This window comes from Bufo gargarizans, chromosome 8 (assembly GCF_014858855.1).
Source record: "Bufo gargarizans isolate SCDJY-AF-19 chromosome 8, ASM1485885v1, whole genome shotgun sequence".
Classification (NCBI taxonomy): domain Eukaryota; kingdom Metazoa; phylum Chordata; class Amphibia; order Anura; family Bufonidae; genus Bufo; species Bufo gargarizans.
In genome coordinates, this window is record NC_058087.1 from 74887665 (window position 1) to 74914000 (window position 26336).

The 26336-nt window shown below is 44.4% G+C and overlaps 1 protein-coding gene across 3 annotated transcripts in view; it reads left to right on the forward strand.

Moving 5' to 3' along the window:
* LOC122945132 (spindle pole body component 110-like) overlaps positions 1-26336 on the forward strand; it is an 87092-nt gene that overhangs the window by 58228 nt on the left and 2528 nt on the right. For all 3 annotated transcript variants that reach the window (XM_044304023.1, XM_044304022.1, XM_044304024.1), the window contains 8 exons: positions 4498-4591; positions 9772-9833; positions 12494-12591; positions 13470-13522; positions 13959-14058; positions 14558-14661; positions 14860-14922; positions 19465-19554. In XM_044304023.1, coding sequence (XP_044159958.1) covers positions 4498-4591; positions 9772-9833; positions 12494-12591; positions 13470-13522; positions 13959-14058; positions 14558-14661; positions 14860-14922; positions 19465-19554 — 664 coding nt within the window. The remainder of the gene's footprint in view (positions 1-4497; positions 4592-9771; positions 9834-12493; positions 12592-13469; positions 13523-13958; positions 14059-14557; positions 14662-14859; positions 14923-19464; positions 19555-26336) is intronic.

The window sequence follows — 26336 nt, forward strand, 5'->3', positions numbered from 1 at the left end:
GGACTCCACCAATCCATAAAATTCTGTCCTCACTCAATGACAGAGTTGCGAAACAGTTTTAAAAAGATAAAGCACTAGCAGCATAAATCTCTAAAACTCCTTTAATATGTATGCTTCTCTTAGCAATGTGATTGAGCAGGAGCTATGGCAGGCATCCTCAAACTGTGGCCCTCTAGCTGTTGTAAAACTACAACTCCCACAATGCCCTGCTGCAGGCTGATACCTGTAGGCTGTTCGGGCATGCTGGGAGTTGTAGTTTTGCAACAGCTGAAGGCCGCAGTTTGAGGATGCCTGAGCTATGGCATGCACTGAAGAGCCATTAACAGCAAACACGATATGCTGATCATGGCGCCAGCAGCCTATGTGGGCCTCTAACCAAATGGCACTGCAATACTGCTGGCTTTTAAAACAGCAAAGGGGTGAATGGTAGAAGACTTCCTACTCAAAGCCCATCAGTGTCGGACTGGGAACCCTAGGGCCCTCAGTGGAATTGACTTTGGGGGCCCACCTTACAGTTTCATGCAGTTTCATGCAAATAACTATTCTCGTCCGCAATACATAACAGAATAGGGCATGTTCTATAATTTGCGAAATGGACATAGGGATGCAGACAGCACATAGACGACATCTGTGTAAATGAAAGGGTCTGTGTGCTGTCTGCACAAAATGTGGCTAGCACACGAATGAAAAATACAGTTGTGTGCATGAGGTCTGAGGCATGTTTTCACACACACACACACACACACACACACACGCAACTTTCATGCTCTCTTTTTACACACAAACATACATTTATATGCAATAATTAGTATTTTTCCCCAGGCTGCAATAGTGACGTATTGTTGTGGTTGCAGCCGTCAAATGGCATACACCACTGAGACCAGTGATTGGCTGCAGCGGTATATGGGAGGTCATCACTGCAACCACAACAGTATATAAGTGTTGTAGCCTGGGGAAGAATAAGAAGTGGTACTGCTGGATTGGAGAGGAGTGGGAAGGGGAGTTTATTTTATTATTTTATTGATGTTCCTGCCATTGCCCCAAAAAGAAAAATAACTTGGAAAGCCAGTGTAGCACAATACTATTTTATGGTAGTGCATTTATGTTTCTACACATAAAGGCACACTTTTATATACAACATACACAGGCAGGCGTTTTTACCCACATAGACACACATTAAAGCTTGGGCTACACAGCATCATTGGCCTGTGACACATGTTGCACAGCAATGCGGTGCTACAGTTAAGTCTATGGGGTTCCAGTCACAACAACTTTCACTTTCATTAGTTGCAATGTAGCATTGTGTTGCTGCAATTTTTTTTGGCCGCACAGTGTGTTGTGAGCCAGCTTTGGTGTGTAGCGCAAGCCCTAACATACTTCACAGGCAGGCACACTTTTACACAAGAAGGCATGGTTTTATACACACGTTTACATATGAAGGCACCCTTTAACACTGCACTATTACTGGACAGTATAGATTTCCATTACCTACTTCCTATGTTGGCCCTCTCTGGCATGTGTACTGTGGCTGCAGCATCCTGCTGTGTCCTCCTCTCGTAGCAGCATGGCTCCACAGTGGTGTCAGCAGTGCTTCCATACTGAATAGGAAGGCTGATAAAGTGGAAGAGAACCTGTGAGTACTCATGACCCCTTCACGCCCGATGATGTACATGTACGTAATCGGTCCAGACTTTAAACATGGCGCCCGATCGCGTGCGCCACGGGGTTTCTGCTATTTTAAATTGCAGAGACCCGCGGCACATGTATGCGATCAGACATAAGGCTGATCGCATACATTTTACCCTTCAGATGCTGTTGTCAAATGTGAACACGGCATCTGATCAGTCCGGAACCAGAAGTCGCACTCTTCTGGTCCGGTAACAACGTTCCCCGGCTGAGATCGGGGAACCTGTTACTTTGCTGAAATACACCAAAGCCTCAAGCAGGCCTCGGTTCCCATTTCAGGAATATACCAATACAGGCCACTAGGTGGCAGCATTGTATTGTTATATTCCAAATGAAGTGTCCAATGATGGTTTTTTAGCCATCAGTGAACACAATGGGCAATCTGATGATTGCCAGTTATTGTGTCCCAAGGTGACTTAAAAAAAAAAAGTAAAAAAAAAGTTTTAAATTTTTTAAAAAAAATAAAAAACATAAAAATTCTGATCACCCCCCTTTCCTTAAAATAAAAATACTTAACCAATAATAAAAAATAAACATCATGGTCATCGCCGTGTGCGAAAATGCGCATACTATTAAAATATAACAATGTTAAGGGCTTAAGGCAAATGGCAGAATAGAAAAAATCACTGCAAAAAATGCACCAAAATGGTACGCAACTGACAATACTAGCTTATTCCTCAGGCCAATGTTTAAAACGGAGAACTTTGCCAATATCTTCCAGTCAGGAACATATCGGAGCCCCTCATGCACCACGTCACGGTGTCTCAGCGCACATGGTGTCCTACCACTCAACCGCCCGTGGTGTGTGAACAGGGTCTAAATCAGTGCTAGAAATCAACTCGCAGCCAGACTCTCCCATGCCTCCATAGTGGTATCACCAATGCACTGTGAGGTAGGATAAAGCCATGAGCCGCACCCACAACAGACCATGTGACACAGAAGCTACCAGGTGCAAAAGAACGTTACCACCAAAATAAAGTGGCACATTCCATACACATAAGGACAAAAAACTCACTGAAAAAGGTGGCCTAAACGGGTGAAAATGCTCCAAACCCAGATACTGTAGCGCGTCTATAACCGGGTGAGCAATTCCTCCGCATGCGGTCCGCAGACAACGGCAATCCCCAGCAAAAAAACGCGTACAATGGAGGATGCCGGTGCGGACCGCATGCACCACAAGAACATCTTACACAAAATAATACATTGTGCAGATGAAAAAATATATACATACACAATTCACTGCAAAAAATGCAAAATCATACGCAACTGACAATGAAAAATATGAGGGGCTCCGATATGTTCCTGACTGGAAGACATTGGCAAAGTTCTCAGCTTTTAACATCGGCCTGAGGAATTGGCTAGTATTGTCAGTTGCGTATCATTTTGGTGCATTTTTGGCAGTGATTTGTGTATGTATATTTTTTCATCTGCACAATGTATCATTTTGTGTAAGATGTTCTTGTGGTGCATGCGGTCCGCACTGGCATCCTCCATTGTACGCATTTTTTGCGGGAGATTGCCGTTGTCTGCGGACCGCAATGCGGAGGAATTGCTCACCCGGTTATAGACATGCTACAGTGTCTGGGTTTGGAGCATTTTCACCCGTTTAGGCCACTTTTTTCAGTGAGTTTTTTTCAAATGGCGGAATAGGGGGGGAAAAAAAACAAGCAGCCAATTTGCCATTTTTTGTCAATTCAACTACCCAATAATTTTTTTTAAAAAAGGTGATCACAAAGTCGCACACACTTCAAATTCATATCACTGAAAAGAACAGGTCGTCCTGCAAAAAATGAGCCCTCACACAGCTCCGTACACATAACTACAAAAAAGTTATAGGGGTCAGAATATGGTTATAAAATTTATTTTTTCCTCAAAGGTTTAATTATTTTTTTTTGTATTAAAACGTGTGGTATCGTTGGAACCGTCCTGACCTGGAGAATGAAGATAACAGGTCAATTTTACCGCATAGTGTACAGTGTAATAAAAAATAAAATAAAAACCTTTATCAGAATTGAGTTTTTTCCCAATTGTACCCCATTTGGAATTTTGTTACCGCTTACCACTACATGGTATGCAACCATAAATGGTGCCATTAGAAAGTACAACTTGTCCCTCAAAAATAAGCCCTCATAAGGCTATGTGAATGGAAAAAAGTTAGGACTATGGGAAAGCGGGCAGTGAAAAACGAAAACGCAAAATGAATTAACAGGGGTGCAGCCAGCACTTCCTGTCAGTGAGGTTATATCCACATGTTCTGATTTTCACAAAAATCATGGCAAAAAAATTGCATTTTGCCGCGATTTTTGTGAAAATCAGAACATGTGGATATAACCTTGTTAGCTTACTGACAGGGAGTGCTGACTGGAGGAACCCCTGTCAGATAAAAGTACTCCTAGGCTCTCCTCCGCTTTATCAATCTTCCTATTCAGGAAGGAAGCACTGCCTGTACTACAGCTTGGGGCAGCATGGTGGGCCCCCCAGTGGTTGACCTATTTCTAGATTACAGCAGGGGATCGTGGATATGTTCAAAGGGCGGGGACCATGAAGACAGGAGGCAGGCCCCTCCACGCAGCTCATTGACCTCCACCTGCCTGCAGTTCAAGGAAAAAGTTTTAGTGACAGTGAGCTTTCAAATATAAAGACTCACTTACGGTGCAGGGGCCCTCCCCGGTGGGCCAGTCCGAGCCTGATGCCCATGGTATGGAATGAGATGTAGTGTTGGTTGGTTTCAGTAAAAAAAATCCCAGGTTTTATCGTCCTGACTTGAAAGTTGGAAATTTCATATTTTCACCTTGATCCTTTCTCTTGCAGAGAAAATATTGTAGAAGATTTACAGGAACAAATTGCTAAACTGACTGCGCTGCTGGAGCAAGAAATAGCAGAACATGAGAGAACTCAGAAAAGAGTGAGTAACCGTTCAGCTCCGTGGAATGTATACTCACCCCTCACTGTAAATGAGAGAATATCAGTAATCCAGAAGCTACATGAATATACAAGAGTGAAGGAAAAGCCTTTATATACTGTAGCTCATGGAACTCTTGGGTGACTTCTAATATTCACCCTCTTCATCTTCAAACTGCTGTGTGGTCCCTTTACAGCGCCATCCAAAAATGCCTTTATATGGTTACATCAAGCCACAGTGCTCCTCCAGCAGTGCCAACTGCAGTGCCCCCCAAAACAAAGCAGTCACTGCATGCTTATTACATGATCTTTTGGTGCACAAACCCGCCCCCCCCCCCCCCCCATAATGAAATGTGAGCTGTTGGTCATATGTACTGTAGTTTCCTCTTTCTATGGCATATGAGGAACAATTGCCAATAGAAGTGATCTATGATATCAGTGGCCTAGGAAGAGACTGCGGTGCTCACTAGAGCACCACGGCCTCCTCAAACATCTAATCGGTGAGGGTGCCAGGAGCTGGACCCCCACAGATCAGATACTGATGAACTATCCTAAGGGTAGCTCATCAATACTGAATGCTTGGAAAACCCCTTTAAGTTGTAGGTATTGATGAGCTACACAGAAGAATTTGTTATATGTACGTTACACTATACCTGGGAGTGTTCATATGCTCCTGCTTGTTTGTGCAATGACGTCGTCATTTATAGATATGTGGCTTTAGTTTATACCGTACTTCCCTTTGTAGCATAAGGTATGATTTTATTCCCTTTGACAGTTCTTACAGTTACAGTTCAATTAACCTATAAAATACTGTCTGAAAAGGAGATGTGAATAGCAACACCACAAATTGCATGTGGTTCTAAGGAATTTTGCAAATTAAAAATTTTTTGGGTAGCGGTGCACATAGAACTAATTAGGAAAATGTGCCCCTCCATGGCCTTTCCATGACTTTTCCTTTTCCCACAATACAGTTCTTTTAGAGACGAGAATCCTGTGTAGGTTTTTGCCACCCAGTCCCAAGTAAGATGAATCTAGGCCAGCCGCTACAGGGCTCCAGATGGCGACCAAAATGGTCGCCAATGCGACTTAGAATTTGCTAATTGTGACATGACTTTTTAGTCTTGTCGCCATTTGCGACTAGACCCGCCTCTGCAGTTGAATACAGTGGCAAGGCACAGGAGATGAACTGCCTGCCGGATCCGCCGATCTGGATGTGACTGAAAGCATTTGTGAGACGCATCCGGATGCGGATCCATCTCACAAATGCATTGCAAGAATGGATCCGTCTCGCCGCTTGTCATGCGGACAGACGGATCCGTCTTGAATCTTTTTACATATTTTTACCGGTCTGCGCATGCATAGACCGGAAGGACAAATCTGGCATTCCGGTATTTTTGAATTCCGGATCCAGCACTAATACATTCCTGTAACAGATCTCCTGGCACCCCGACTGGGTACCTCAGTTGATGGATGCTCCCAGTGCCTCCCGAGGACTCCAAGCACTCCGCTCGACACCGATACCACCACAGGAACCAGAAACAAGAACAGCTCTTACAAGAGCTAGAAGTAATAGCCAGGGGAGTATACACGTATAGCAATCCCCACACACGAGACGAGGCTCTATGTTAAATGTAAAACAGCAACTCTTTAATGGGTTATTTTTCAGCCTTTTATGCAGGTCTCCTAGCAAGGTACACTCCCCCTGGGGCCCTTGTAGAAGACTGTGACAGTTTATATTTTAGCCAATCACATGCATTTACAGTATTGAAACCTTCCCAGCAATTGTACACAAAACCCCCTTCCCTCTGTCTGTAACGCAATCAACAAAATACAATGAGCATCGTCTTTGACGCAATTAACTAACACACTCGCATTGTCTGAGACGCAATCGACAAAATACAATTACCAATAACACAAAGGCTACAACCCACATAGAATCCTCCCCTCTGCCTGTGATATAATCATGGTACACCATGGTTAACATAATCATCACAGGCAGGAGAATACACAATGTCTTCTGTCCTGGAGACCACCGAGACGCAATTTAATTATCTCTCAGGACAAAGGGACTTTGCCAATACACACAGAGAGACAATGGAACAGACCTCACTACTCAACGTTTTACAATACACATAGACATTTAACATCCCAAAATGGCACGAATTAGACCAGGGGTTCAAGTTAGTACAAGTCCTTTGTGAACAAAATAAGGCTGGCTGATGAGAGGGCCCATAATCCTGGGTCAAGAGGCTAGCAAACAGGCCCCTCCAAAACCCAGTGGCGAGGTTGGTTTCGCCACACCTCACGCCGGTCGGTACCTGAGTTAGTCTGGCAGTGCACCCACAACCAAATACTGGACCTGTTTGAATTTGGTAGCCTGTCTCTGTCCAGTGAGTCCACCAAGGTTATGTTGGTAACTGGTACTCCCGGTCTCTGTGTTGCTCCCTGGCTTGGAGTGGAGGTTGCTTTGTGGGCAGGGATCAGCGGTACTCTGCCCTGGTGCCAGCACTACCACGGAAGGAGCCTGGTTGGAGCCTGGTTGTTGGAGGGGGAGACCGACTATCTCTCCTTTGAATACCCAGCTCTGCTGCTGAAGGGGGAGCCGACTGTCTCCCCTTTGGCTAAATAGCCCTGTTGCTGGGGGACAGGACCGACTGTCCCTACCCCATGCTGTGAGTGCAGAGACCACGGTCCCATCTGCACAGTTGTGGGGCTTACTGTCTCCCCCTGGTAAGTTAAGCTGCCGCTGGGGAATGGAGACTGGGCTCCCAATTCCCAACAAATCCTTCTGTGGGATGGAGATTGGGCTCTCAATTCCCAACAACTCAATCTGCTGCTGGGGGACAGGACCGACTGTCTCTGCCCCCTGTAACTCAGCCTGCCGCTGGGGAATGGAGACTGGGCTCTCAATTCCCAATACATCACACGGCCGCTGGGGAATGGAGACTGGGCTCCCAATTCCCTGCAGTTCACACTTAGGGAGAGGGGGTAACAAGCTTCCAGCCTCTGGGGAGGGAGACCGACTGTTTCCGCTCCCAATACAGTGTCCTGTTGCTGGGAAAAGGAGACTGGGCTCTCTATTCCCTGTAGGACACTCTGCCGCTTGGGGACAGGACTGACTGTCTCTGCCCCCTGTAACTCAGCCTGCCACTGGGGAATGAACACTGGGCTCCCAATTCCCTGCAGGAGAAGTGGAGAGACCTCGGTCCCATCTCCACCGGCCACCTGGGGTTCTTCCCAGTAAACATCCACAATATCCTCCCAGCTGAAGGGCTCTGGACCTGGGTCTGACACTCTACTCTCCTGCTGAGCCTTCTCACTGAAGTGGAACAGCTGCAGGTAGCCCTGTTCCAGCTCCATCTCCCGGGTCACCAGGTGAGGTGGACCAGGTCCTGCTCAATCTCATGAGTGTCGTCCCAGTCATACCTGCTCTCCCTCCATTCCAAGAGATCACGGAACCGGGCTTGTGTAGGGTTCCCAAACTCCAGCTCTGAAAAAGTCTCCCATAACGAGCCAGGACCATCAAACTCCTCTCCCTTTGGCTTGTCATGCTCAGCTGTCCTGGGTAGGAACTCTGCCCCATACGACCAGAGCGCCTGGTAGGCATCTTCCAGCCACAGCTCCTGCCATGCTAGGAGTTCCAAGTCCTTTTCCCATTCCTCCCGGGCTGCTCTCCCAGGAAGGGCATCCGCAGGGCTACTCGCTTCAACAACCTCTGGTCTTCCGTGGGAAGTCTCTCATCCCACAGATACTCCTCAATACCCAGTGCCTGGTACCAGATGCCTCTCGGTTATCCATGACACCCTCATCGTACTCCACTGCTGTTTCCATTCTGGTGCTGTCAGGGTCGCTGAACTAGGACATGCGTTGCCCTCAAATTGTAAAATCCATGGAATGGTGTGTCCTTCTGGCTGTGGGAACGATCCCGCCGCTTGCCACCAATGTAAGGGAGCTCCTAGCACCCCAACTGGGTACCTCCGTTGATGGATGCTCCCAGTGCCTCCCGAGGACTCCAAGCACTCCGCTCGACACCGATACCGCCACAGGAACCAGGAACAGCTCTTACAAGAGCTAGAAGTAATAGCCAGGGGAGTATACACGTATAGCAATCCCCACACACATGAGACGAGGCTCTATGTTGAATGTAAAACAGCAACTCTTTAATGGGTTATTTTTCAGCCTTTTATGCAGGTCTCCTAGCAAGGGACACTTTACAACAGCTGGAGGGCCGCAGGTTGAGCATACCTGCTCTAAAGGGATGCCAAATGAGGCCATATAACTTTGCCAGGCTCCTGATATTGATGACTTAGGATAGGTCATAAACATCTGATCATTGAGGTCTGACACCCTGCACCCCCACCAATTACCTGTTCCCTGCATCCTCCGTCACAGGAACTAGCACTGGAACAGGAAGGACAGCTCTATTCAAAGTGTAGTGGCCGTGTTGGGTTGCTGCAGTCATCTCCCATTAAAGTGAATTCCGTTCCATTCACAGTGCTAGTTCCAGCACTGGAGGCTCCAGGGAATAACTGAGTGTCGAGGGTGCAGCATACCTCCCAACATTAGATTGCAAAGAGGGACAATATGTGCGGTGCGCATCACTTCCATTTTTTTCATACTAGGCCACGCCTCTAACTCCGCCCAAAGCATAATCACCGACTCTGCAGTAGCTGGGGATCGGTTAGGTGAGTAGAAGTTCCTTTATTATTTTTTTACAGCAAGTGGAGCCCGTGGGACAATTATTTTCTTGCGCTTCAATATCCATTTAAATATTAGCTCATATAAATCATCAGATTATAGATATTTTAAGGTCCAAATTGCACCAAATAATGAAGTTATGATCTAATATACAGGTAGAAACCATACAGATAGTTTAGTAAGGAGCAATTTAGTAAATTTATTAATGCACAATTATGCATTAATTCCCCAGGTCAAAAAGAGGGACATTTAAGGATCAAAGAGGGACTTGGATCAAAAAGAGGGACTGTCCCTCCAAAATAGGGACACTTGGGAGGCATGGCGCAGGGTGTCAGAACCTCAATGATCAGATGTTGATGACCTATCCTGAGGATGTCATCAATATCAGGAGCCTGGAACACGCCTTTCATCCGCACTCCATTACCTGTGTAAGAACTGCACATTACCACTTTTCATTACCATGCAGTTTTGTATGTGTTCTTCTAGCTGGCCAAAGAACTGGAGAAGAAGGTTATGGAACTAAAAATCGAAAAAGAAGAAGAGATCAGGTATGTCTCTGTCTGCTACATATGTGTATGTTGAATGTTGTTCAATATTAACACATTAATGGCCACAAAAAATCTTGGAGTATGACTATTGTTTATTCATTTGACTGATGTAACATAATTTATTGATAAAGCAGACAGAACATGTAGAGTCGTACAGGACATTTAAAGGGATTGTCTTACTACAGCAAATGGCATTTATCATGGAGAGAAAGTGCAGCACCTGAGGGGTTAACTGCCGCTGATCGCAGCTTCCTGTCAGAGGTCGGGTGCCGGCTATGTGATTCTGCCGCACCCGCCTCCTGTATCTGTATTAAAGGTTAATTATCATTGGTGGCGCAGTGCACCCTCCCCCCCCACCCCAGTATTAAAAACATTTGTGGTGCAGTGCGCCCCCCCCCCCCCCCAGTATTAAAGTCATTGGTGAGTTCCTATTCACCCTAATAGAGCTCTATTAGGGTGAATAGCACAAGGGAAGAAAAGAGGGGAAATAGTTATTAAATAAAAAGTAAAAAAAAAGTGAAGCCCCCCACCTAAATATAAAGTATAAATCACCCCCTTTCCCAATTTTACATATAAAATATATAAACAATATATAAGTAAACATATTGCATATTGCCACGTCTGAAAAGTCCAAACTATTGAAATATAAAAAATATCTCCTATGCGGTGAGTGCCGTAACAAAAACAAAAATAAAATAAAAACGCGCAATTTGACATTTTTTTTTGTCAACTTGTCCCCCCAAAAATAGGATAGGACTGTTCGATTATGGGCCAGACGTTGCATAAAATGCAGAATACACCCAGCTTTTTTAGTGTTTTATTTTTTTTTCACGTGGTATCGAATGGTATCCAGTATCGCAATACTTTTTTATGGTATAGAAATTGAATAAAAATGTGGGTATCGTGACAACCCTAGTCTGCTGCAGCCTGCCCTGCTGTGCTCCAAATTAAAATATAATCATATTGCTATTTATTGGGCATTGGGGGCACAGGGGCAGGCAGCAGCATAGTGCTATCAGCATTCATATTGATATTTATTGGGCATTGGGGCACAGGGGCAGGCAGCATAGTGCTATCAGCATTCATATTGATATTTATTAGGTATTGGGGGCACAGGGGCAAGCAGCATAGTGCTATCAGCATTCATATTGATATTTATTAGGTATTGGGGCACAGGGGCAAGCAGCAGCATAGTGCTATCAGCATTCATATTGAAATTTATTTTCATAGTCCATGTCGGTTTCCCTTTAGAGGGCGTACACTAAAAATGGAATACTTAGTAGACCTGAGAGATTAAAAAGTAGGGGTTATAAGGATTGATTCCCATATATCCGCTATGTAGCGTGTTCTGTCTATTGTATTTGGCAACATCTATAACACATACAGCTGCATTGCCGTGTCTGTTGTGCAAAATGCCACAAGGGAGCCCACGGAGGCTTTATCGCCCAAGGGCCCACGTGAACCTGGAGCCGGTCCTGGTCGTAACCATGGAAACAAGCAGTGTGTAATGTGATGGAAAAATGATCCCAGCCAGCAAAGGAGGCAATATGGACAATCACAATACATTAGTAAGTGCATTGTATTAACTTTCTCTACATGATAAATGCCATTTGCTGAAGTAAAACAAGGCTGCACACATTAAAAAGGATGATGAAATACAGAGTATGTACCATCTTAGGCGACGAAACCCTCATAGTCTGTAGCCACATGATGGAAATAATGGCATCTTGACCAGGAACTAGTTATCAATAAAGAACTGAGAGATATGTGTCCCTGCAATGTAATACTGAATGCTGACAGGTTGGAGCTGATTGTATGCTGTAATGATCCACTTACATGTTCATCTTTTAAGTTTTATACATTTATAGGATTTTTAGGAAATGTATAAAAAATAATGATCTGAAATATTCACCCTTCTGCCTTTTAGTAAACTTTAAGGGAGACATTTATCAAGACTGGCGTTTTCCTTGCCAGTCTTGATTCCCTGTGCAGTCTGAGGATGTGCCAGGCCTCTCATAGACATGGCACATACTTCCACTGGACGTGCGACAGACTAAAATCCACAGCAGCCTCCGTCCTAGCTGCCGTAGACTTCTGTCTTAATGTACAACGGAAACATTGCATTTTTGCAGATAAATGTGCCAGGCCTGCTGCCACGCTCCCTCCTACCCTCGTCACACCCCTTTTTTTACCCCTTCTGAAAAGTGGTGAGAAGGGGGAAAAGTCATGGTGTGTGCCAAAATTTCCAACTTTTTTTTACACCAAAAAAGTGGCTTAAATACTATAATATTTTTTTTCTGATCGGCTGTCATCACAGTATGCAGCACCTACACATACCTGGGGAATCAAGTGTCATATGTGACATCAGTGGTCCTTTATGTAATACATAATCATTGTGAATCCTCAGAAAATCCTAAGCATGGGCCCCCACAAGGAAAATCTCTAAAATATATTTTATCACATATATATAAATCCACATATCCACAGCAGAAAACCTCTTTACACACAGTCAGCAGTGTAATGAAATATATAATGCACCACTGTGCATATCCATCTAGTATACATCCGCACAAGTGCAGGCAGAATGATTGATTTGACATCACAGTTTATTACGCACGGGTATATGTGAGATATTACAGCTAATCGTGTTGCATGTGTAGGATTCTGCAGGAGAAACACGCTGCTGAGCTGCTAAGCCTTCAACAGGAGGACAGTGCAAGACTGGAAGAGGAGAGAAAAGAAGCTGAAAACAAATATGGTAATCGGGCAGAATCTTCCAGAAGATACAGTGCAGGGAGGAGAATATGGGTCTTGGCACTAGGAGAGCAGCAGTCACCCTATCACTCCAGGGGAAGGGGGGAGGGAATGAAGCTGGAGGGGGTGTAAAAGCCTGGTGCTCCCAGGACTCTGGACAGCTCCTCAGTGCCCCAGTTGGGTCATTTGCATATAAATAATTTCTCAATAACGGAGAGTCATAGTAAAAGTATCGTTTTTATCCGAATGATCACCCCTACCAGTCCATATTCCTGGTTTAATAGAGTTGATTATGCTGACAAATGCTCTTTAGTCTAATGTGCATCTTTCACTTTGCAGTGCATTGCATTTACCATTTCTACCCATATTGCCTGATTCAGAATGCACTCCTCCTCTCTCCAACTGACGTCACGTCCATTTGCTTGCAGCCAGGTCTTCTCATCTATGCTGTGTTCTGGAGCATGAATGCCATCTGATTAGCACGGGTGGGGAGTAGATGTGTCCCTCCAATCCTCCATTTGCCTGTAGTGAAGCAGTAAACATCCAGCGCATGCGCTGTTGAGCTCTCTTCACTACAGGGGAACAGGAGGGTCATCTTTCCCTGTAATAAAGCAAATGGACGAGGCATCAGTGGAAGTTGGAGGGAGACCGGATTTGTTAGTATAATTTGGATTGGGCAATAGGCTGCAATAAAAAAAAAATGGCTACTCATTAGAGATAATGAGAACTGGTTGCTGCCTCCCAGAAAAACCCCTTTAAGATGGAATTATTCTATTTTCTATATTTTTATATTTGTATGTCTACAAGTACATATAGCTGTAATTAGCAATGAATACTCCATATGATACCTACAACAACCTGTTTTTGTGTCTCCGTTTACAGATGAGCTATATAAGGAACTCAGTCTGGTCAAAAGTTCTTTTAAGACCTACCAGGTAAGACACAGACAAACCCAGACTCACACAAAAAATGGTATAGAAACAAAAAAAGGAATAGCTGAGCTGCAGGGTGACAAATTCCACCACCCAAAAAAATTGGGATACCCAAATAAAAGAATAAAAAGAGCCTGCGTGGGTCGAAACATCACTTGGAACATGTGAAGGAATCACTGCCTTTTACTACACTTGGATGCTTTATTTTTTGATTCACACAATAATGCTGTTCCTAGCTGTGCTTCTTCTAAGAAAACAAAGATTTATTGGTTAGTCAATGATGGAAGTAGTAGTAGTGGTGGCATCTTTAGGAAATGTTCACACGTGGCTGATTTGTTCTACGAGTTAAATGTTCTTCAAAATACTTTGATGCAGATATGTACATTTTCGTGTATGTCCTTACAGAGGTTTTTCTGTAATACTGTATGATTTGCTGCAGGAGAGCCTGTCAGAAGAGATGAATGACGCATGGCTGCAGAAAGAGACCAGGTTAAAGGAGTCATTTGAAGAGCAGAGGCTAATTGACATGGAGAGGCAAAGTAAGAGCATAGAAAGTTGTATTTTATGCAGATCTGCCCAGTTTGAGAAACAATATATTGTAAGAATATCAAGATAACCATAGGTGTCGCTAGGTCTCCTTCACTAGGTGCAAGGATTCAGTCCACTGCAGTTGAATTGTACATGAGCATCTTGGCTTATGGACACCACACTTGACCCCCCTATTTTACTAGCATGAAGTGGGAGCATCAATTGGAAAGCAACGGCTCTGCTAAGCTTTCTCTGAGGCAGCATGGTTGGCCCTGTCTAGTCACAAGCTGACCATGCGGCCTATGGTGAAAGCCATGTGGTGTAGATAGGAGAAGAAACATGGTACTTACCTGGCACTGCTGCCACTTTCTTCTGCTGATCATTGATCCTCAAGGATCTATCAACTGTAAACCTCATCAATCTTGAATTATCTTGAATGTCATAAATGCTGCCCCAACATATGCACATATGCATTACAGTAACAAACATTCACCATACTTTACTTCACAGGGCAGTCGTTGTTGGATGTATTTGAGGCAGAAAAAAAAGAAATCCACAAGAGAACTTTGGAAGAACAGGCCATGATCCAGCAGAGTCATCAGGCACAAACTGAAGTGAGTAAAACAGAAATTAATAATTTAGGAACAGTTAGTAATACTAAGATTTTGTAATAAACCCTTGCTAAATTAGGCCCAACAATCTTCTCCAATTTAATACACCATTATTAAAAAATGTGGGCCATTGTTTTTTGTTTTGTTTTTTTACTGTTCTTTTTTGATAAATCTTCCCTATTAAGTCTTGTTTTGTTGTAGGATGCCTGGAAGAAATACAAAGAAGCCACACAGGAAACAAAGATGCTAAACGTATTAAAAAAGGTAAAATAAATGTGCTCTCCTTAAGGGGGTCGCCTCACCTTACATACTGATGACATATCACCAGGATCCCACACCCAACTTTTTTTGGAACTCCCATAGCGGTGAATGGAGTGTTCACGCTCTTTCACTTCAAGAGCTATATTCTGGAAATAGGAGCAGGTCCCAGAGGTGAGACCTACACCTATCCATTTTTGATGGAATACCCTAGTGATATGCCATCAAAGTCTGAGATGGGCCAACGTCTATAAAGTTTCCTAAAAACTTTTACAAGTGATGGCCTACATAGCTCACTGCATTTTGCAGTGGACGAAGCTGAGTTCTAGCATCTGAACTCCTGCAGAACAGTCGATCAGTGGGGATGTGAGGTGTTGCCCCCCCATTCAAATAGTGATAACCTATCCTGGGGAAAGGCCATGGACAACACCTTAATAATGGGTTATTACACATGTAGCAGGGCACTTAAAAGTTTGAATATACAGTATGATAATAATAATGCCCAAGCTCTGACTTCAGGACTCAATTGCAGCATTGTTTTTTTTTTGTTAAAAGGGTTGTCCAGTCTAGGCCTTTCATGGCTAAGATGGGAATACCCACAGTAAGCACCTGAAGGTATGCTGTTTCCATAACTCCAGAATAACAAGGATGGCTTGTTTGCGTAGCTCCCATTCACTGCTATGGGAATTACAAAAACAGCGGAGCCCAGCTTGCCTCCTAAAACAGAAAATTCATACTTGTGTGTTCCCTGCTCTCTAGTCCTCCATGTTGCCTCTGCTGCATCCATCTTTCGAACCCCATACTATTTACACCTGTCAGTGCATTGGCACGGCACATGCTCCATTGCAGCCAATTAATGGCTTCAGTGGTGACATGCTGCTTGTGGCCACATCACCACTAAAGCCAGTTATTGGCTGCAGTGGAGCATGTGACCATGCCCATGCACTGCCGGATGTAAAAAGTGCAGGGACCGGAAGATGGACACAGCAGCGTCAGGAAGTACTCAAGTATGAATCTTCTGCTTCAGGAGGCAGGCTGCTGGAAAACCCCTTTAAAGGTATTGTTATGCAATCAATAGGGCTTTTCAAGCAAATTGTATACTGTATTGTACAATAGACAGTGGAGAAGGAGATTGGAGGAGGACAGAGAATTAGGTACCATTATCTCTCCCTAGACAGTGGAAAATGAACTTGGGGTGGATGGTGGCAAGAGTTGACTGCACTCGTGATGCAGGTGTTTGATTGTCTCATATGACGAGCTGCTACCCACCTACAGAAAGTGAAAAGTCTAGAGCTCCTAAAATGTAGAAAGGGTGAAAGTACACCGGAGAGCAGTGTTTTCTTGCATTGATGTAGTAAAATAATGGTGTACATTACTCCAGATATTTATTTTTTTATTTGAGGGATAACCACCTTAAAGGGTGACTGAGTTTTGGAGCTTCTCACAAATTAACTTCTGCTATTGCTGGGGACAGTGTGAGCATCCATTCCAGCCTCCCCGGTACTCTAGTCTGCTTACAGGTGAAACTTGAAACATTAGAATATTGTGCAAAAGTTCATTTATTTCAGTATTTAAACTTAAAGGGCTTCTGCACTTTGTTTTAACTGATGATCTATCCTCTGGATATATCATCAGCTTCTGATCGGTGGAGGTCCGACACCCGGGACCCCTGCCGATAAGCTGTTTGAGAAAGCAGCGGCGCCCCAGCAGCGCCGCGGCCTTCTCACTGTTTACCGCCGGCCCACTGACGTCACGACTAGTATCAACTAGCGTGGGCGGGGCTAAGCTCCATTCAAGTGAACAGAGCTTAGCCCCACCCACGCTAGTTGATACTAGTCGTGACGTCACTGGGCCAGCGGTAAACAGTGAGAAGGCCGTGGCGCTGCTGGAACGCTGCTGCCTTCTCAAACAGCTGATCGGCTGGGGTCCCAGGTGTCGGACCCCCGCCGATCAGATGCTGGTGATCTAGCCAGAGGATAGATCATCAGGTTAAACAAACTGCAGAACCCCTTTAAAAGGTGAAACTAATATATGAGAGAGACTCATTACATGCCAAATGAGATATTTCAAGCCTTTAATTGTTATAATTCGGATGATTATGGCTTACAGCTTATGAAACCCCCAAAGTCACAATCTCAGAAAATTAGAATATCATGAAAAGGTTCAATATTCTAGGCTCAAAGTGTCACATTCTAGTCAGCTAATTCATCCATAACACCTGCAAAGGGTTCCTGAGCTTTTACATTGTCTCTCAGTCTGGTTCAGTAGGAATCACAATCATGGGAAAGACTGCTGACCTGACAGTTGTGCAGAAAACCATCATTGTCACCCTCCATAAGGAGGGAAAGCCTCAAAAGGTAATTGCAAAAGCAGTTGGATGTTCCCAAAGTGCTGTATCCAAGTACATTAATAGAAAGTTATGTGGAAGGGACAAGTGTGGAAGAAAAAAGTGCACAAGCAGCAGGGATGACCACAGCCTGGAGAGGATTGTCAGGAAAAGGCCATTCAAAAGTGTAGGGGACTTTCACAAGGAGTGGACTGAGGCTGCAGTCAGTGCATCAAGAGCCACCACACACAGATGTATCCTGGACATGGGCTTCAAATGTCGGATTCCTCTTGTCAAGCCTCTCCTGAACAAACAACAACGTCAGAAGCGTCTTACCTGGGCTAAAGAAAAAAATAACTGGTCTGTTGCTCAGTGGTCCAAAGTCCCTTTTTTCTGATGAGAGCAACTTTTGCATCTCATTTGGAAACCAAGGACCCAGAGTCTGGAGGAAGAATGGAGATGCACACAATGCAAGATGCTTGAAGTCCAGTGTGAAGTTTCCACAGTCTGTGTTGATCTGGGGAGCCATGTCATCTGCTCGTGTTGGTCCAATGTGCTTCATTAAGTCCAGCGTCAATACAGCCGTCTACCAGGAGATTTTAGAGCATTTCAGGCTTTCTTCCACAGACGAGCTTTATGGAGATGGTGACTTCATTTTCCAGCAGGACCTGGCACCTGCCCACACTGCCAAAAGTACCAAAACCTGGTTCAATGACCATGGGATTACTGTGCTTGATTGGCCAACAAACTCGCCTGACCTGAACCCCATAGAGAATCGATGGGGCATTGCCAAGAGAAAGATGAGAGACATGAGACTGGACAATGCAGAAGAGCTGAAGGCTGCTATTGAAGCATCCTGGTCTTCCACAAAACCTCAGCAGTGCCATAGGCTGATAGCATCCATGCCACGTCACATTGAGGCAGTAATTGATGCAAAAGGGGCCCAAACTAAGTACTGAGTACATATGCATGATTATACTTTTCAGAGGTCCTACATTTTTCTATTGGACATCCTTTTTTTATTGATTTCATGTAATTTTCTAATTTTCTGAGATTGTGAATTTAGGGTTTTCATAAGCTGTAAGTCATAATCATCCAAATTATAACAAAGTCTTGAAATATCTCGCTTTGCATGTAATAGTCTATCTCATATATTACTTTCACCTTTTAAGTTGCATTTCTGTGATAAATGAACTTTTGCACAATATTTACATTTCTTGAGTTTCACCTGTATATTGACTTCTACCTGCCCCAGTGTGCTGCCCTTATATCCAGCAATTCTCCTCAAGCCTGGGGCATGTCCTACTACAAGAAGTCTGCCAGTACTATACTGGTCTGGACTTCCTTTCCCATACTTTTAGGCCAATCACCAGTGAGCCCCATTTAATCCATGCCCTTATCCTAAGTACACATGTAAGAGACAGTTTATGCTCAAAGCAAACAGGAATGACTTAGGACTCATATTGTACACATTATCATGACAGCACAGACAGGGTAAGCAGGTCACGGAACACATTTCATGCTCACAGCATACAGACCAGAAAGATCCAGAGAACAGAGACACTAATTGATTATAGCACAGACAGGCAAGGACTATGCAGTCAGTCCAGTGATGGATCTTGCCTAATAAACTAAAACCAGCTCATGCAGAGGCACTCAAAACTGATATTATGACTGGAGTAGGAAATGCACTTACTATGTACTGGAGGGAAGATGTGGCTTTCATACACAGAAAACTGCAGGCTGAGATGCTGAGCATTCTGCAGTGTTCAAGCACTGAGCCCTGGATGGTGAAAGGGCCTCTGCACTGAGCTCAGATGCTCAATGAGCTCTGGAGCCAGCCAGTGAAAAAAGACATACCCAATTCTTTCAGTCTCTATTCTGCTAGGATTCACTTAGTAATAGTGACTGGACAGCAAAATCTCTAGAAGGGAGACCTCTAGTGGCAGAGATTACAGAAGCATTTTTAGGGTAAACACGATGAACATTTTTAATCAAAGTGATTACAGATTTGTTCAGGATCACCTAAAGTGACCCTTGAGAAGAAGTTGTTTGAAAAGTGACCATTTGGTAAGATTTTTTAGGGTTCTTCACAACACTGAGAATACATGTTCAGTTTTTAGATGCTGCAACATTTTCTTTAGCTCAGGATTACATTCAATGTAAAGGATTCCTCTCTACTGAGAAAGCTGCTAATTAAACACTGGTTTATTTTCATGTAGCATTTGCAGGCTGAGATTGCTGAGAAAAAGCAAACTGTCCTTTCGCTTAATGCAGAGCTACAACATGCCCATCTGGAAATTGGCAAGTTGGTAAGTGACCAGGAATGATGTGTTCTATCTTCTGTGGTTACGTGCTTGGTGGAGTGCACTAATGACAAAGAAATAATATTGGCTTATATCTGAATAATGCTCCTCAACCCTAATGACATTAAATACAAACACGTTCATACATTGCAGGTTGTGACTCCATCCAGCTCGCCCCCTCCACTGCGATGCCAAAATCCGTGAAATTTCCCTACCCTCATCACTTCCTGTTGTGACGCGGCCACACCGGACATGACGGAGGTGTGCCGCGCAGGTGCACAACAATGGGGTAGGGAAATTTTACACCAGAGTTGGGGAGAAGGGGCCACCTAATGCGCTTGCACCTTACCTCTCAGCTGGACACTGGCCGACACTGCTCATGCGCCGGGAGCCTCAGCAGCGGTTAGAGGGTAGGGAAAAATTACAGGCCAGTGCGTAAGTGCGGCTAACTACTCCCGTCGGGATACACCGTGCGTGCGCATCAGCGGACAGGGAGATCTCTTATACCGAACATCCATCCGATCACCGCGCCTGCACAGTGTGGTGGTAGGGAGATCTGATGGCTATTTGTTCTGTTAAATCTCCCTACCACATACTGCGCACACGCTGTGTCTGATCATTTGGAGCCAGCTGAGAGGTACGCGCATTAGGTGGCCCCTTCTCCCCAACTCTGGTGTGAAATGTCCCTACCCCGTCGTTGTGGGCCTGCGCGGCACATCTCCTTCCAAAGCTGGGAATGTCATGTCCGGTGCGGCCGCGTCACAACAGGAATTGACGAGGGCAAGGAAATTTCACGTGTAGGCAAATTTCACAGAACACCAGCCGGCTGGTGAGCATTGTCAACGGGCGGCGCTCCTGCGGTGGGCATCTTTCTTCTTCCTGTACTTAGTGCGCACACGCCGAGCCGGCCAGAGCTAAAGGAGGACCGTGATGTCGCAGTGGAAGGTGCGGGCTGGAGCCAGGAGAGGTACATGGAACAAGTGAAGAGGAGGGCTTGGGCTCTGGCAGAAGGTGTGCCTGGGCTCCTATAACAGTGATGCACACCCCGCTGGGCACCTTGGCACCATACCTTGAGAACATATTTGCATATGAATAAAAGTTAATTTTCTGCACTTCGAAAATACACAGAATACTAAGACAGGTATGCTCTGCCTTGTCTTAGGCAGCACTATTTATCCCATGACTGGGTTAGGCTACTTTCACACTTGCGTTTTGAGCGGATCCGTCTGGTGTCTGCACAGACGGATCCGCTCCTATAATGCAAACGCTTGCATCCATTCGGAACGGATCCGTCTGCATAACTGGTTTTTACAGATCTGATTTTTCACTTCGTGAAAACTCAGATCCGACAGTATATTCTAACACATAACACATAGGTGTTCCCATGGTGATGGGGACGCTTCAGGTTAGAATATACTAAAAGAACTGTGTATATACTAAAAGAACTGTGTACGTGACTGCCCCCTGCTGCCTGGCATCACCCGATCTCTTACAGGGGGGCTGTGATCTGCACAATTATTGTGCGAATCATGCACCCTAATTAACCCCTTGATCACCCCTGTCAATCACCTAGTGAAAGAAAAAAAGTGATCAGTGTAAACTGTCACTTTTTTTTTTCACTGGTATTGACTTAGGTTTTAGGATAGTTTAGGCCCCTTGGTTAGGTAGTTTAGCGATTGTTTAGCGCCCAGCCCACCGCAGTCACTGATTCGCTGATTAGCGTATCGCTAATCAGCTTTTGTACTTTTATAGTATCTGTAAGTGATCAAAACTGATCACAGTCAGATCTATAATAGTATTAGTGTCATCTTAGCTCGGCCTCCACCCAAAACTCAGTGTTTGCCCGATCAGGCCTGATCGTTCGCCCACACGTGCGTTCACCCACGCCCGCCCCGCCACAGTGACAAAAAATATATTTTTTTTTGATCACTGCACAATCACTTTCCAAACGCTGCGGCGATAAAAAAAATCAGTTTTGATATTTTTTTATCAATCGCAGCGGCCTCCGGTACTTCGCTAGCGTCCCATTTGTAAGACAGGCTTGCTTTTTTTCTTGGGTAGTCTCAGGGAATACCCCTAAATTTAGTAGTCCAAATGTCAAACAGGGGGTATTCTTCTGAAGAGGCCTACAGGCTTCTGACCCAGTCGGATGAGGAATGGGAACCCTCATCTGATGAATCTAGCGGGTCAGAATATAAACCTGTAGAAAGCAGTGGCAGTCTGACACAAAGTTCGGACGAGGAGGTTGAGGTCCCTGATACCACCAGGCGTACCCGGCCCCGTGTTGCTAGACCACAGGTTGTGCAGGATCCGCTTCAAGGGCAGCAGAGTGGGGCTGGCGCTGTCGGATTACGTGGTGAGGCATACACCAGCAGCGCAGCCCTCCCTGGACCTAGTACCAGCACTGCCGTACAACATAGTGAAGTGGCGAGCACCAGAAGGGCAGTTGAAGCTGGTACGGTGGCACGTGCAATAGTTACCCCGCACAGACAGGCCCGTAGACCCCCTAGAGTCCCTGAGGTGTTGGAAAATCCTGATTGGCAGTCCCCAACTTCAGCCGCACCTGTAGTTTTCCCTTTCACCGCCCAGTCTGGAGTTCGGGTTGAGACAGCTCAAATCGGTTCGGCCCTGGGATTTTTTGAGCTGTTCTTGACTGCGGAGCTCTTGGACTTAGTTGTGGCAGAAACAAATCGGATGGCACTCAATTTATATCCGCCAACCCGGGAAGCTTTTATGCCCAGCCTTTCTGGTGGATTTTTTTCATCCACATTGATCGATGCGAATGAAGAAATCTGTGCTGTTAATTTTTTCTTTCAGCCCAGAGGCTGAACGGAAAAAAAAAATATCTCATTACCCGTATGCTCAATATAAGGAGAATAGCAGAAACTCCTAATGCTGGCCATACATGTAATGATTGCGGAGACCTTCAAATGCCAGGGCAGTACAAACACCCTACAAATAACACCATTTTGGAAAGAAGACACCCCAAGGTATTCGCTGAGGGGCATATTGAGTCCATGAAATATTGAAATTTTTGTCTCAAGTTAGCGGAAAGGGAGACTGTGAGAAAAAACAAAAAAATAATGATTTTCTGCTAACTTGTGCCCACATTTTTTTTTTCTATGAACTCGGCATGCCCCTCATTGAATACCTTGGGGTGTCTTCTTTCCAAAATGGGGTCACTTGTGGGGTATTTATACTGCCCTGGCTTTTTAGGGGCCCTAAAGCGTGAGAAGAAGTCTGGGATCCAAATGTCTAAAAATGCCCTCCTAAAAGGAATTTGGGCACCTTTGCGCATCTAGGCTGCAACAAAGTGTCACACATGTGGTATCGCCCTTCTCAGGAGAAGTTGGGGAATGTGTTTTGGGGTGTCATTTTACATATACCCATGCTGGGTGAGATAAATATCTTGTTCAAATGCCAACTTTGTATAAAAAAAATGGGAAAAGTTGTCTTTTGCCGAGATATTTCTCTCACCCAGCATGGGTATATGTAAAATGACACCCCAAAACACATTCCCCAACTTCTCCTGAGTACGGCGATACCACATGTGTGACACTTTTTTGCAGCCTAGGTGAGCAAATGGGCCCACATTCCAAAGAGCACCTTTTGGATTTCACAGGGCATTTTTTACAGATTTTGATTTCAAACTACTTCTCACGCATATGGGCCCCTAAAATGCCAGGGCAGTATAACTACGCCACAAGTGACCCCATTTTGGAAAGAAGACACCCCAAGGTATTCCGTGAGGGGCATGGCAAGTTCCTAGAATTTTTCATTTTTTGTCACAAGTTAGCAGAAAATGATGATTGTTTTTTTTTCTTACAAACTCTCATATTCCACTAACTTGTGACAAAAAATATAAACTTCCATGAACTCACTATGCCCATCACGAAATACCTTGGGGTGTCTTCTTTCCAAAATGGGGTCACTTGTGGGGTAGTTATACTGCACCGGCATTTTAGGGGCCCATATGCGTGAGAAGTAGTTTGAAATCAAAATCTGTAAAAAATGACCTGTGAAATCCGAAAGGTGCTCTTTGGAATGTGGGCCCCTTTGCCCACCTAGGCTGCAGAATGTGTTTTGGGGTGTCATTTTACATATACCCATGCTGGGTGAGATAAATATCTTGGTCAAATGCCAACTTTGTATAAAAAAAATGGGAAAAGTTGACTTTTGCTGAGATATTTCTCTCACACAGCATGGGTATATGTAAAATGACACCCCAAAACACATTCCCCAACTTCTCCTGAGTACGGCGATACCACATGTGTGACACTTTTTTGCAGCCTAGGTGGGCAAAGGGGCCCACATTCCAAAGAGCACCTTTCGGATTTCAAAGTCAGGAGACCCTATTAACCACCTCAGCCCCCCTAGCTGAAACACCCTTCATGACCAGACCACTTTTTACACTTCTGCACTACACTACTTTCACCGTTTATTGCTCGGTCATGCAACTTACCACCCAAATGAATTTTACCTCCTTTTCTTCTCACTAATAGAGCTTTGATTTGGTGGTATTTCATTGCTGCTGACATTTTAACTTTTTTGTTATTAATCGAAATTTAACGAAATTTTTGCAAAAAAATGAAATTTTTCACTTTCAGTTGTAATTTTGTTTAAAAAAAACGACATCCATATATAAATTTTTCGCTAAATTTATTGTTCTACATGTCTTTGATAAAAATAAAATGTTTGGGTAAAAAAAAATGGTTTGGGTAAAAGTTATAGCGTTTACAAACTATGGTACAAAAATTTTAATTTCCACTTTTTGAAGCAGCTCTAACTTTCTGAGCACCTGTCATGTTTCCTGAGGTTCTACAATGCCCAGACAGTAGAAAAACCCCACAAATTACCCCATTTCGGAAAGTAGACACCCTAAGGTATTCGCTGATGGGCATAGTAAGTTCATAGAACTTTTTATTTTTTGTCACAAGTTAGCGGAAAATGATTTTTTTTCCTTACAAAGTCTCATATTCCACTAACTTGTGACAAAAAATAAAAACTTCCAAATTAGTGGAATAAGAGAGTTTGTAAGAAAAAAAAAATCATAATTTTCCGCTAACTTGTGACAAAAAATAAAAAATTCTAGGAACTTGCCATGCCCCTCACGGAATACCTTGGGGTGTCTTCTTTCCAAAATGGGGTTACTTGTGGGGTAGTTATGCTGTCCTGGCATTTTAGGGGCCCAGATGCGTGAGAAGTAGTTTGAAATCAAGATCTGTAAAAAATGCCCTGTGAAATCCGAAAGGTGCTCTTTGGAATGTGGGCCCCTTTGCCCACCTAGGCTGCAAAAAAGAGTCACACATCTGGTATCGCCGTACTCAGGAGAAGTTGGGGAATGTGTTTTGGGGTGTCAATGGGGGACGGATCCGTTTGAAATTGCACCATATTGTGTCAACGTCAAACGGATCCGTCCCCATTGACTTGCATTGTAAGTCAGGACGGATCTGTTTGGCTCCGCACGACCAGGCGGACACAAAAACGCTGCAAGCTGCGTTCGGGTGTCCGCCTGCTGAGCGGAACGGAGGCCAAGCGGAGCCATACTGATGCATTCTGAGCGGATCCGCATCCACTCAGAATGCATTGGGGCTGTACGGATCCGTTCGGGGCCGCTTGTGAGAGCCTTCAAACGGAACTCACAAGCGGAACGCAAGTGTGAAAGTAGCCTTACATATAGTTAGATTTGCTGACAGATTTCTTTTAAATAATGTATAAACTCCTGTGCACTGAGCTCCCCCTAGTGGTAGCTGGACAATTTACCAATGTATTTATATCACTTGTCTCGCCTAAACACATTGAGAAATTTACTGTTTGGGATGAGCACCATATTTTACAAACACCTGTTCCACTTTTTCCAATACAAAAGTCAGATAAAGTGGGTGAGGTGAAGAGTGACTTTTTTATTACAATTTTTTTAATAAAAATTTCTTCTGCTAAATAAAAATTAATCATGGCTTGATTAATTTTTCCTTCTCATTATACATGACTTTCCTTCATTATACATGAAGTGGTTATGGCCACTGCTACAGCGCAGATACGAGGTGGCTGGGATGGGGGTTGGCAGATTCTGTGCATGCATGCCTATCCATGCTCCCACGGTCCTAGCCACAGAGAGGCCAGCACTTTTTCGTATTATGCACAAGCATGGCTACTGCTGCTAGATTGCAGGGTGGTCGTAACTTCTGGATACAGGCATTGCATAATGCGGTGGAAAAATGAATCAAGCCAACAAATGACGCAATATGGACAATCACAATACATTAGTAAGTGCCTTATATTAACTTTCTCTACATGATACATTCCATTTGCTGAAGTAAGACAATCCCTTTAAGGTTGTGATTGCAACTGGCTAGAATGAAAGCGACGGAATGAGGCGCAGCCATAATGGAGTGCGGCTTGACTTAGGGGGAAGACCGCAGGATGGGAAGGGTTAAGGTTAATCATGGCTAGGGGTCGGTTTAAGGGAGGAAGAGGAGGGTCAACAGATTCGCGGGCAGTATATAGATGTGGGTATAGGAGGGGCTTAAGGCAGTCTTAGGAAAAGCAAGCGCGTGTATATGAATAATAAAGTTCGGCCGTCATGGTCATTTTCTCCAAAGAAAGAAGGTGTCGGTGTGGTTATTGTAAGGTAAAGGTTTGTAGGAACAGACGGAGGAAGTTCTTCCATCCTATTAAGTCATTGAGATCTGTCTGCTTAGAGGTGGGGGCATAGAAAAACATTCACACAACTTTCCGCTGTTCACTCCTGGGATCCATACTTGTGTTTGGTGATAAAATCTGAACAG